The sequence below is a fragment of the Pipra filicauda genome, unplaced genomic scaffold, assembly GCF_003945595.2.
Source record: "Pipra filicauda isolate LSUMZ 115617 unplaced genomic scaffold, ASM394559v2 scaffold18_size4552066_pilon, whole genome shotgun sequence".
NCBI classification, from domain to species: Eukaryota; Metazoa; Chordata; class Aves; order Passeriformes; family Pipridae; genus Pipra; species Pipra filicauda.
Genome location: NW_024104298.1, coordinates 184,369 through 198,660, shown reverse-complemented (window position 1 = coordinate 198,660; position 14,292 = coordinate 184,369). Strand labels below are relative to the sequence as shown.

Sequence of the window (14,292 nt, the reverse complement as noted above, 5' to 3'; positions counted from 1 at the left end):
GGGAAAGATCCTATAGTCGTCTTTTCCCCATTTGTTTTAAACATTAAACTCAAATATTATACATGCAAATTTTTTTGTTTTGTTACCCTGCTGAGAACCCAATGCTGAGAAGCTAATTAGCATTAAGATATATATATTACAGTTTGCCTCTAGGATGTGTGTACATTTTATTAACTGAATGTATATATATATTTGAAATATTGTTGCCTATTTTGTATTTTCTGCACAAAAATTAGGTACTTCATGGGATATGTTGTGGATTCTTTAAGACTTTAAGATTCATGAATACTTACAGTAGATTTTATTAATGGCAGGGAACCTTAATTACTTTGCTGAAGCAATTAAAGTTCTTTAACCATCATTAAAACTTCTGTTCTCAGTCAGCTACATATCAAAACAATTGAAGTTAGATAATTATTTAAATAGCTGTTAGGAATCTTAATTTTGCAAAAGTGACATAGAAAATTAATTTAAAAATGTATTTAGATCAAAGAATGAAATATAATAGAAAACCAGTAAGGAAAATAATCATACTTGTTTCTTTGAAAAAGTATGTAGCTTTGAAAGAGAACATCATAACCTAATTGAGCTAAAGTAAGAAACAGTGACACGGTGCCTAAAGAGCATTTTTTTTAATAGGCTTTGTTCTATAATCCAACTTCCAAATTTATAATTGACTACATAAACAGTACAGTTCTAACTGAAAAAAAAAAAAAGAAGTATTGCCCCTAATGATAAATCAGTGAAGAGAACACACTTTTCAAATAGCCATAAAATGCTGTGAGGAAAGAAAGGAATTCCTCAGCTGCAGTGACATCTCAGAGCTGGGGTGTGCCTGTCAAGCTGAACAGAAAACCAACAGATCTGAGGGATGGCAAGATGCATCTGGAGCAGGGGGATGCTCTGCAAAGGCTTCTTGGGGTAGTAATCATAGCCAGGCACAAGGTGGAGCTGCCAGGAGGCTGGCAAATCCTTGGAAAAGCATGTATTCCTGTTGGCTTGCAGTTAATTTGCTTTCACTGTGCTGAATTCAGCTAGAGACCTGAGCAATTGCTTTGTAATTCATGTGTGAGACTTCAGAGATATTCTAAAGCAGAAGGCACACACAATAAGTCTTAAATGATAAAATAGGTGTCAGAGTGAACCAGATTGCAGGTAACATTATCAAGCCCTCCAGAAGTCAGGCTTGTGCACCTTTATTACTGAATAATCACTAACTTAGCCTATGGAAGATAGCATATCGAAACCATTTGTCATGCTGTTCTGGAAATAAATGATGCAGCGTGCCAGCCACAGTACCCAGGTGTGGCTTCTCTAAACTTGTCTGTGAAAGCTTGCATATCTTACCAGCAAACAGTACTATTACATATTCAGTAGCTTGGTGGAAACACGTTCTGCCTTGTTCCTGGTAGATTTCTTAATTACTATAGTTTAATGTTATTCTAAATTGTATCTCTTAAACAGAATGAAATACTTTCACATTAAATATCACCTGTGTTGATGTTGACATGAGTTTTATGATTAAAAGCAGAGTGCAGAATCAATACTCAACATTTTTCATTCACAAGCATGAGGAATAGTTACTTTGCTTATTGAGACTATAATTCTGATAATGCCAAAAGATGATAAAAATATGAGGACCATTGCTATATGAAGGTATTAAGATTGTGTTCAGTTCTGGAGGATTTTGATTGCATAACCTCTGAGCAATGTTTTGAAACACCTAATATTTGAATTGCAGAAGTTGATTAAGGAAATTTCAGTTCTACCTGGAAATGTTCTCTAACCTAAGAAAATTATTCGCAGCCATCTTCTTCATTAGAGATTTGTCAGAGCCTGGGTAGGCATTTGTCAGCCTGTGGGAGGTGGTGAGTGAGTGCCTTTAGATCACTTGTTTTTTATTGCTTTGGGGTTTTTTCCTCTCTTTCACTCACTTAATGGACTATCATTGTTTTGATCCAGAAGTTTTCTTGCCTCTGCTCTTCCCTTACACAGTTCATATAAAAGTTTGGTTTAATTTCATTCCATATACACTGATCATAATTGGTCATTTATTTGCTTGTCACCAGTGCAGCATAAATTAAGGGCCAGGAAATATTTGATGCATTACGTGTAATTTCCTGTGGTTTAGGTTTTTTGGAAGTCTTGCAAATTTTATTTGGATTTTGCAGAGTTCACACTGTTTGGAAGCTAACTGGCATACAATATTCCTTGAAATTCCTGATCCTTGCTACCAATATTTATCACTCTCCTAATGAACATTTTTTGGCAATTAGTTATCATGTAATTCAGTAGCACTTCCAGCCTATAGTGAATACACATAGATGATCTGTGTTTTGCAAATTAATCCTGTGAGTCATGAGCTGTCAGTAAAAATGGGTTGGACACAAAAAAAAGTAGACTTTTATATAAATTATTTGATGACTGTTACCAGTATTTGCTGAATACATTACTTCATGAACATTACTCAGTCAGCCATCAAGATGGTTAAATGACTTACTTAAATAATTTATTTAGTAAAAAGTGGCAGTGTGTGGCTCAGTTTTGAATTCTTAAAAACATTTTTCAGAACGATTTAGCTCTGCAGGTGGCCATTACTCCAACCAAGTGAGCCAAATTATTATTCTCTTCACATTTCTGTTCAGGAATGTTGAGGTTTTGAAAAAAGAAAGTCATTCATTTCAGCAAGAAATCCTCCCTCAGATTGTCAAGGACATTCAGAATGTGGTCTGGTCTTTCTTCTTAAATTACGTGTGAAATAGGCCTAGATATTCATCACGGGGAGCCTGGGATTCTTAAATACCTGTGTTTATATCAGATATATCTTCTTAACAGAGATTCTCTTTTATAATTCTCTTCTAGTCAATAGCACAGATTGCAGCAGATTCAATGCCTTCATCTTCAGACTTTGTTACTACCAGAGATAGTATTAGAATTGTTCCAAATTTGATACAGTAAACTGCATTGCCTTAAAAATAGGAAGAGTTCCTCTGATTTGGGAATTTTTTTCCCATTTTTAAGGCAAGTAAATGCAGCTTGCAAGTAAAGTTTTCTTTCTGCAGTTTTCTTATTGGTTAGAATAGTTATTGAAGTTAAGCTGAACAGACTTATACTGAAGAAAATACTTACAGTTTCAGCAGCTTTTGAAAACCTAATATTTTACCCTTGGAAATAAAGTATTCTAGTAAAACACATATTTGTGGTTGTCTAAGGTTTATTGAAAATTACTGAAGTCTAGGTTGTCTTGAAAATTACTGAATTCTGGGTGGTTCTAGTGCTAAACAAAGAACTACTCCAAGTTATGCTGACAGTTATAGTAACTCTTTTCCATGTGTGTAACACGTTTCCCCTTTAGCAGAAAGTGCTGAACTGAAACAACTGTATTTTTTTTTTCAGTTAGTCACTGTGTAAATGCACACTTTTTTCACAATTACCCTCTCCGACTGTCTTGGATGGTGATACATGATTTACAATAGATGGACTACCATAATTCATGGTGATAAATTAGGGTGAAGTGTTTTGTTGTTATTGCCCTTTTTTTTTTCTTTTAGCTTGATGGATTCTATCTAAAGGGTTCATGTCATAACACCTATGATTTCCCCATTGAACCCAATGAGTTTCCATCAGGCAAATACCAATGTCTCCTGCCACAGAACAGCTGGTAGAGCAACAGAATAGGCAGGTTTTTTTCACAAAGTCAAGCCACAATCTTTTTTTTTTTCACTGAACATACAATCTAGGATATCTTTATAGCAAACAGGAAATTAACAAAAGGTTATTACTACGCAGAAGTCTATATCAGTTATTTGATGCTGATGATAAATGAAGTTGAGAGATGGCATAGTCCACCATTTTTGTTTAAATCCCACTTCAAACTGTTACTAACACTACAGACAGTACAGTTACAATATGGGTAGATTTCATGAGCAGAGATTAAATTTTTTAGTAACTTGATACTCAGTTTAAATTACTGGCTAAAATACCTAACAGATCTTTTCTCTGACCTTGGAATAATCAATGAGACTTGCACACAGTGAATATGACCCTGAGGTTAAATTTTCTTTCAACTCAATTGGTTAGCTGCTGTAGTAAAGGGAGATAAAACATTTCATTTTGTACTGAAGTTAATAAAATAATTAGCTAACTTTGGAGACCCACTTTTCTTAAATGACAGCTTTATCTTTGGACATAAGATACTGATGTTGGTTCATGTTGCACCTGCTTTTGCTGGAATTTATCTTTGCAGTCAGTAGAGTTACTAGATCATTTCACAGTATTAAATAAAGATGAGTTAATCTGCTTGTTTTACACAGAATAATATTAAATTAAAATTAGATTTTGATTTTAGAAAAATAGTAATGAAAATTTTGAAAAATTATGCACACATGGTGAAATATGTACTAAGATCTCATGCTTACTAATCTCATTGGAATAAGGTGAGTCATTCAGCAGACACTATGTAAAATTAGTACTGCCAAATTTGAAGTTTCTTTAAAAATACACAGCAAAAAAACTCATCTAATCTTTCAACACTGGTGCAGAAAAGTATATATTCAGTCACCAAAATGCTGGTTAAAACCAGTTGTCTGACAAGAAGCACTACAATTAGAGATTCATATGGTGATGGCATTTAAGAGCTGTAAGTCTATTCAGCATATCTGTGAAATAGTGTCAATGCTGCATAAGTACATAGCAGAGAACAAAGCCTGTGCTGAAGAGTTTACAGTTTAATGTTCTGAAACTTCTTGTTGAATATCTGCAATATAAATTCAAAACTGCTTGCAGTGATATCCCTTAGCAGTGAACTTTATCACTTTAGCAATGAACAGGGTATTAGAACGATAGGAAAAGCATATGAAAGATAACAAAGATAAACATCTAGTCAAACTTTTTCACTGGCAAGTATAAAACTAACATGTAACAAAACTTAATACAGTCAAAGAGCCACTTTAACTTGCTTTTCCCCCCTCTTCTCTATGCTGTTATAACTATGGGATAACTGTAGAGAAATTTAGTTTGACTGCTCACCTCTATGGCTTTCGTAGTGCTTTACCTAGACCATAGTTAATTGACAGAATGCAATAAATAACAAGACAAATAAACACACTATGCTTTGGAAATGGTTGGTAGCATTTATCCTATGTGAGAATTTGTCACAATTTGTATGGGTTTTGTGGCACACCTCTCTGTAGACCAGATCTGTTTGGTGTACTGACATGCCCAGCAGCAAAGCAGAAATGGAATGCTCAAACTGGAATGAGCAAATGGGCCACAAAGCCATTTTGGAAGCTGGACTGTTAACTGAGGGAAAAACTCCTGAGCTCTGAGGTGGACTGTTGCACTGATTTCCAGATCGATTTCCAAGTATACACAGCCTCTCTGACCTTTTGTTTCCTTGGATGAAAAATGATGTTAGATGTAATGCTGATATCTACAATTGATTGTTCTGAAGATAAAGTTAGTTTTAAATGGGAGATGAATTACATACAGTACAACTCTTGCTGCAATGATAAAACCTTATGACTTGAAGCAGGAGAGAAAGGTGACCCTACCAGCAATGTCTCTGTAGTTCAGCACATCAGGATAGTACCAACAAACCTGCCCTGGAACCACAAGCAGCATAGCTGTGTGATTGCAGTGCTGTGCCAAATGTGGAAAGGCAGACCTTGGGAATTTGGAAATATCACTTATTTCATACAACTTCACTGCTCTGAGGCTGCAAAGTCTCTGATATGTTCTATATATTATGTTCATGCACTGTGTTCTATGCTCTGTATAAGAAACAAATTTCACATTTATATTTTAAAAGACCTATGCCATACCTTATTTTTTACTCAGTCTTCCCTACTAGTTTTATCTTGGAAACCAAAAAAAAAAAAAAAAAGCTCCAGACACTGGGGGATTGGAATTTCCAGCCACTGACTGTGAGGGAATTGATGACAGTGCATGCCTAAAGTGGGCAAGCAATGGTTTGGCCTTCTTTTGCACAGTACAAAGCTGGACATAATAAACATAATTGGAGAGTTTGCAATATTTCTGTTGTTTGTTTATTTGTGGGTTTTGGGGTTTTTTTTAAAGAAAAGGAGAAAAGAAAACTACAATTCAGGAATATACCTTTTCCTAGATGTAAAAACAGGAAAATGTAAAGACTTGGAATAAAGGCCTGCATTCAAGAGCTAAAGTGATACATTTTGAAAGGAAAATGATTGAAAGATCTGAAAAAGTTACACATGAGTTTTTAGCAACCAAAATTCTGCTTCAGGACACAAACGAGGCGTGGGAGGTAGATAGTCATAGAGCCTTATTATTCATAGAAATAGTAGTCCTTAAGTACATACAGATAGATGGGATGTGTAGCAAGAATAAAAACCACATGCTCAGAAAGAATCAAGTATCCAAGCATTACAAGTTATGACATAGAAACATATGTTCTCTTCCTAGAGACCAGTTATAAACAGAGAGCAAATGAAGAGTGTCATTTTCAATTCACATAAATACACTTCAAACTAAAGATTTCAACATGAAACTGCAATTCTCTTGTGCATACTCAGAATCTTTTTCACTTAGTTTTGTTCGTTACTCTAATACAAAAATTCCACCATTTCAGAATACCATTATCACCAATAACAAAGCTGCAATTAAATCCTCCAGTATAAACCTGAGGCATTTATATTATAGTATGAAATAATTAAATACTATTGGAAAACATAGAGAGTTATGGGATTTACTGAATAAAAAAGGCATTTTAGATCAGCCAGGGAAGGTAAATTTCTCATCTTTGTTGTACCTGGTCCTGAATAAACTAAATGTGGTTTCAGTTCTCTCTTTCAGGAGTGCAATTCTCATTCTATGTTATTCCAGTACATTACATGGAAAAGGATAAATATCTTTTGAAATCAATGTAACATCTTAAATCGCTGACAAATTTTCAAGGTATTTGATCCCTGATTATTTTTCATGTCTCTGTTCATTCTTTTCAGACACAATCAATGCAGTGGACATATGAAATCAATGGGCTACCTCCACAGAATATACCACCCACAGTGGCAGCAAAAGTAGTTACTACTGGCACTTACATAAGATCATCCACAGTTCGACAGCGCAATTATTTACGTGAAAATCGGAAACTTATAACCACTGGAGCATCCTCACCAATCAAGGGGGCACCTTTGGTCCTGAGGAAAAAACAGAGAAAGTTATGATCAGTTAATTTTTTGGTGAGGAAACAAATAAATTCAGATAAAAGGAGGATGTGTTGGGGTTTTTTTGGTTTTGTTTTTTTTTTTTTAAGCATATATGATATGCATTGATTTTATGTTTTACACGGAAGGTTCAGAGTGCCTGAGCCCTAGTAATTATTCCTGTTTTTCTATAAGGGATTTTGGATGCTTATATAACAGTTTATTTATATCATGCGGATGTCAGCAAGTTCAGAGAAAAGAAATTGAGTTTAAAAAAATATACCTGAAAATTGGGTAATTCAAACTAGCACGTTGCTTTCTAAGAGGGATATTAGTTTAATGGAACTTCAGTGAGAAGTCTCAATGAACACTCTATGTGATGTTCAACATATTACACCCATGGAAACTAAGCAAGAAAAAACAATCCTTGATCTCTTCCACAATAAAATCCTTACCCAAAGATGCCAATCTTTTGCTAAGGTGAAACAAGATTACATGCCATGTGTCCAGAGCTTTAACACCTGTCAGATTCTCTTGCTTTGGAAAATTTCATTAATTAAGACATCTTTTCTTTGTAAAAAATAAGAATCCTATTTTATTCATCCCATAACACTTCAAGATCTTAGATAGTTATACATAGCATAGAAGTAAAATAAAACATCCATCATCAGTATTTTTGTGTTAAATACATTTTGCAGAATGCTTTAGAGTATTGAAATATAGAAGGTTACGAAAAGTTACTGAGGAATGGAGACAGATTTTTTTTTTTCCCCAGAATAAAAAAATCAGCAGTGCTATTCTTAATGCATTTCTCTTTCCATTCTTTCCATCCATGGATGACTTTAGATGGAAATTTAGGTTTTCTTTGCTCTTGATGCAATGTGGAAAATTAGATCTATACAGACATGTTTGTAAGATAACTGGATGGGTAAACCCTGCTTCTTTCTTCATTGAGATTGTTTTTCCTGATTTTACTAACGGGATGTAAATTGTATTTGTGCCTTTATTTTGATGGCAGAATGTACTTTTACAAAAAAATTGGCTTGGTGCAGATGAAGTGCTTTCTTGGCACAAATACAGAATGAGCATCGTTGCTCAGGAATGGGGAGCCTGAGAACAACCTGTGTAGGTCAGTGCAAATGAGCACCAGTAAAACCATTTAATGCAATGGGCCTGAGGATTTTGTTTATGCCACACATTTTAGAGAAGCTATTACAGAAAATGTTGGGAACATATAAACCAGCAATGACACTGTTTAATGTCTCATTTTAAATGCAGTATGCCCCATTTTGGTCAGAAACCAGGTAATCCAAAGTAAGAATAAAATCATTCTTCTAAATTCAGTGCAGAGCACAGGAAAGACATTGTCAATAGTGGTATCTAGTATATACCTAGAAGATATTAAGAAGGTATTGCAATATTTATCTTAAATGTTTCTGGGACCACAAAACCAGCTAGATTTCAGAGGAAGGCTCTATCTGCATATATAAATTAAGCAAGTGTTTCTCTGACTGCAAGAAATCAGAATTTATGGATCAGCAATGGTTTCAAAACTAATGATTTGTGTTCAGGAAATATTTCAGTGACACCACTTCTTTGTAAAAGCTTTGTTTTCCTTGTTTTGCTCTTTTAAAGTAATGCTTTCATATTTAAAATGACACTTGTTAGCAAGATGCTTGAAATTTTGTAATTCTCCCAGAGATAGAATAGCAGGTGGCATAGAGGTGAATCACTTAAAAATTACATGGTGCTCAATCCAGAGATTTTATGCACAATTTGCTTACCTGCACTTGCTGCTACACATATTAGATTTTCTAATTCTGACATACAGTCAAACATCTAAAAAGCCCATTGGCAGATATACAATAGGATAATACCTGAGGGATGTTTTCAAAGGAACAGTTTAATTATATTACCTATATTTAAAGGGGTAGATGCATAATCTATGCTTTCTGGACAAAATTATGTGTTTTTTTCAATATGTACAAGGTCAGTCCTGAGTTATGCAAGATATACCATTATCGGTTGAATTTGGACATAATATAAAATAATTATTGTATTTTTCTTATTTCTTAGAGTTTAAACAGAACTAAGCATAATTCTTCTAATATTAAGAATATACTTACAAAGGTGATTTAAATAAAGACCGTTGTAGCTGTGTGGTTGTAACATCCACAATGTTTTACATATTATCTGCATTCATTTATGGATTACAGTGACTATATAAACTATTAAAAATAAAATCAGTTTTACTTCATAGCTTGATACTTTGCATTTCTATCAGTGTAGTGACAGTATTCTTTATAATGCAAGGGCTAATTCCAAGTACATATCTTAAAAAAACAGATTTTAAGCAGCAGCACTGGAGGATTTCCAGAATGATCACTTTTATGCATTACTTACTTCCTCCTCTTTAGTAGAATTACTGAGCCATTTTGCAAATATGAGAGTTTCAACTTATGGAAGGAAAGGACTGGCATGGGAAAAGATTACAAAATGCTGCTTTTGTTATTTAAACTTCACTTCAAAGCTTCTGGACCCACCATTAAATCTGAGCTTCAGAACAGCTGGGCAAGCTGTTTGCCATCACCCTGCACCTTAAAAATGTAATCTGCTGAAGAATTTAACTACTGGAGATAGAGCTAAACACAGTTCATACAGTTAGGGCTCAAGTCTAAAAAAAAAAGCAGTCCAAATGATTTAGCTACAAATTAATCCTAAATTACTATTCACTATCATAATCTTCTTACAAGGCAATGGGAGAGAATGAACACAGTCTCAAAATTATGGCTTTTGAAGATGCCCCCACAATGTTTTCTATGCCTTCATGCCACATCAGAACAAGCACTAGCAGAAACTGGAAGAAAAAAACCCAAAACTTTGTTTCTCCACAGTAGTGCACCATCAGGATCCTTTTCTTCTGTGCAGGTACAGCAGAATCTCAGGTAAATGGGGAGATACTGGTTATTATTGTAAATAATAGGTCTTAATTTTTAATTGCTAATATCAATTAGTGATCTAAAATTACTTCTAATGACCCAACATATATTTTGATTTATAGAAGTATAACATTCACAAAATAAAACAAGTTTTTCAAAGTCACTGTGATACTTATGGCCAATGTCTTAATCATAATCCTGTGTGCCACACATGAGTCAGCTGTGCATCTGCTTGTTACTGTCTTAGCAGAAACACAAGTTTCTAACCAGTATAGTCACCATGTGTTTATTTATATTTCTTTCTGCCTTCTCTCTCTATGTCTCACTATAATGATTCATCTACCAGAGTAATTAAAACAAGGATTGAAACATTATGAAGCAACATTATTGTGTAACATAGAACTTGTTACTTTGGGAGTGAGGTCTACATTTTTATTTATTATTAAAATACTGTTCAGCTTCTCCAGCTGTTGAGCTCTTGGTTTTATGTGCCATGTCCAGTACTGGGGACAATCTGCCCTAGGTTGTTGCAGGACTGCACAGTCACAGTATTGGCTTCAAAACAATACAGAGCAATCAACCTTCCAATTGTTAGATGTTCAGCTGAGTGTATTTGACACAATACCACACAGGGGAATGACACGAGGGTGACATGGAAAATGTCATTAGGATGCCTGCTGTTAGCAGCTCAGGTTGGAGTGAGCTTTGCTGTCACATAACTCAGATTTCAAGACTGCTTGTTCTACTCGTGTCTGAGTCGCCATGGTATCAATGACACCCTAAGACTATTTTATACCTGATCTCACTAGATATAAAAAGGTTTGTGAATATCAAACTTACCCTTCAAGAATAATAAGAGCCTAATATTGACTCCTGTGCTGGGTCAGATTTTGTCTGAGTCAGGACAATTGAGAGGTAAAGGCTGTTTTAAGCACAGAAGATGATCAGGTAAAGAGCTCACTGGGTCACAGGGCCCTGTATATTCCTGCTGCCAACTGCAAGGAAAGGTCTTCTTTCAAGACAGCTCTTTGGACCAAAGCCAGGTTAGCAGAGGACATAATGCTGAACCAACAATACTCTTACTTCAATGAAATAACATGGCAGCAGCCAAATCTGAGCATGCACTTTTTTCCTCTTTGATCACAAACCGAAAATACCAGAAGAAATAGAATGTTTTGACTTACCCTGCACACAGAAAACATCAGGGGAAAAACTGCTCTGTATTTATAAATATTCCTAGGAGGAAGGCTTAGTATTTAGAAACAGAAAGAAAATCCCTGGCTTTGCCTTACTATTCATTTGTCTGTGAGGCATTTCATAATTTTATTTCTCCCTGCAGTGGCTGCTCATTTTAAAATAAATGAGTGAACAGTGTTTTACTGCTGACACAGATCACAGTTTGTTGCTAATGGAATGTTAACTGCTTTTTAAGTAGCTCTGAATAAACCTACTGATCCACAGAAGATTCATCTAAAAAGTAATCCAATTCATCTACTAGCTTTGCTGCTTCCACTGCCATGAAACATGTTCTTCTACAGTTTACTTTACTGCAGTTATTGTAATATTGGTAGTGTCAAATTTCCTATAGTAGGATATTTTACATTTTGAGACCATGGCATGATCACAATGTGGTGAGGTCATGGCATGAGATTGATGCCAAAGTCAGTGCACAGAAGTCTGTCCAAAAAGGACTTTTTGGTGCCTAGGGAAATATAGACAAAGACATGGGGACAAGGACAATCTTTGAGGGTTTTTTTTCCCCTCATTATTCCAGGACTTACCTCTTTTCTGTAAAGTACCCAATTTCTCGTGGTAAAAAAAATAAAATAAATCTGTCAGTGGAAAACTTGACAAGTAACTGCTCATCCCACCACAGCAGATGCCATCAAATCAGTGTGGTACAAGTCTTAAGTGACAAAATAAAATCAGATGTATCAAGAAGGGTAAGGCAACAAAGTAAATCCTGCCACTTATTAAATGGATAATGTTCATCACATGGGATCCAATTTACCAATCTGTACAAAAATTTTTTGTAAAAAAAAAAAGTTTTTCCCTTTATTATAACAGATTTGCAGGGTACCTCTGCTGTAACCTACAGGCCTGATATTGTGAATATGAGCTTGCTGCATTCTGACCCTGCATATCCTCTGGTCCTGATTGTCTCATATAATACTCAAGTGCAATGTGTACATTGCAAAATTAATGAAAACCTGCGACTGTCCTTGTCAAAAAAGGCATAAGAAACAATTTGCTAAACCCACAAGCTTCTTTAAAAGAAGCACTTCAGAAGACAGATTTTCATTTTGAAGAAGCTACTCTGTGAAAAGACTCCTGATGGCCTCTCAATAAACAGAATTCAGGATGAAATGTGAAATTTCCACATTCTTTGATGAGTATAGGGTGCATTCTTCTAGTGCTGTTTAGGCATATATATCACAGAATCATAGAATAGTTTGGACTGGAAGGGACCTTTAAAGGTCATCTAATCTAAGCCCCTTGCAATGAACAGGGACGTGTTCAACTAGATCGGGTTGCTTGAGCCCTGTCCAACCTGACCTTGAGAGATGGAGCATCTAGCACCTCTCTGGGAAAATTGTAAAAAATTTCTTCCTTATATCTAGTCTACATCTGCCCTCATTTAGTTTAAAACCATTACTCCTTGCCCTATCACAACTGGCCGTATTAAAAAGTCTGTCCCCATCTTTCATGTAAGCACTCCTTAAGTGCTGAAAGTTTCAGTATGGTCTCCCTGGAGCCTTATACTGGCTTCAAATGTAAAGTCTTTGATTCTAAAATGCTTTTTTTGAGCCATTCACCTACCTGGCTATTGTTAATTGGTACTTCTATTCTGTTTATCCTTGTCTTACTTCTGCCCTAATATTTGCTATCTAAAAAAAAAAATAAATCATACCAAACTAAAAATTCCAACTCAAAACCAAAACTACTTTGCCTGGGTCTGAGTCTTTCTGTGCTCAGCTACCAGGTATTCATCATTATGAAGCAGTTCCTAGTGAACGTGAATCTAAATTGCACAAAAGAGATATTGTGAAGGGGAGAAAGAGACAAGCAAGCTACAAAATAAATCTTCATGATAAAGAAATCTCATTGCATAGAAATATATTCTAAGAAAACTTCCCTTAGAGAACAGTATCTGCACACAATAGTAGCTGTGATCGTTGCCATATCAGGGATTAATTGCTAGGTGATATGGTGTTGCTGTACTGAAACACAAATCAGCTGCAGAAACATTAGATTAGCTCATTAAAAAATAGTATTAATTGGGGGTGCAACATCTGTAAGAGCTGTTTGGTCATTTACAGGTCACAGAAGTCAAACTGCTCAAGTTAAGTCCAGGAAGTGACTGGAATTATGATACATATCCGTGCTCCTACCTTGGACCACAGAGGACAAAAGGCTGCACTGAAGCCGCCTGGAGATTCCCTTCCCCTCACTCCCCCCTTGTGCTGTGATGTTTCAGCTGCCAAGATCAGTTGCACTCTTTAAGCCAGAGCTGTAAATAAGAGGGAACAGCTGGGAGATATTGCCACTGGGGGTCCCATGGTTTTAAATATAATCAATCCTTGGTCCGATATAATCCTTATCTTAACTTTCAGAGCAGGCTGCAAATTATCTCTGCACCTTTCCCCAGGTTTATACTAAAAGGAATAAATTACAAAGAGGAAATCTGCATTTAGCTTACTTAGCTTGCTAATGATAGCTGATAGTGAAATTGTGATGTTTCTCTTGGGAGATTTATCTTCTAGTGCATCTAGAATGGTGGTTGGCAACAGTTCTTATCACTTTTCAAAATGTAAAAAAATAAATAACTTGATTATTAACAGAGAGGAACAACAACTGAATCAGCTAGGTAGATTACCAGTGTCGGAATTAATGAATTTAAAGCAGCATGAAGGGGGAAAACATGAATGTAACAGACTCATTGGAATTATTTGGGAAGAGAAAGCTTGTAAATGAGGAATAGTTCCACCTTAAAGAAAGTAGGGCAAGTCAGCTGACACAGAAAACTGACAAGGTTATGGGGGATTATTTAAAGTAGAAACAGGAGGAAAAAATCAGCAGGTGTTGAGAAACACTTGAGCCAGTCACAGACATCTGCTAGGACTGTCAACACCATGACAGTATCTCTGTCATAATGTAAAAAGTAAAAAAAA

At 35.5% G+C, this 14,292-nt stretch overlaps 1 protein-coding gene across 1 annotated transcript in view; it reads left to right on the top strand.

The window, feature by feature from the left end:
* CFAP47 (cilia and flagella associated protein 47) overlaps positions 1-7,248 on the top strand; it is a 277,322-nt gene extending 270,074 nt beyond the window's left edge. The window contains exon 64 of the mRNA XM_039380204.1: positions 6,981-7,248. Within this exon, the coding sequence (XP_039236138.1) occupies positions 6,981-7,202 (222 nt within the window). The 3' untranslated portion in view covers positions 7,203-7,248. The remainder of the gene's footprint in view (positions 1-6,980) is intronic.
* The last annotated feature ends 7,044 nt before the right edge of the window (positions 7,249-14,292 follow it).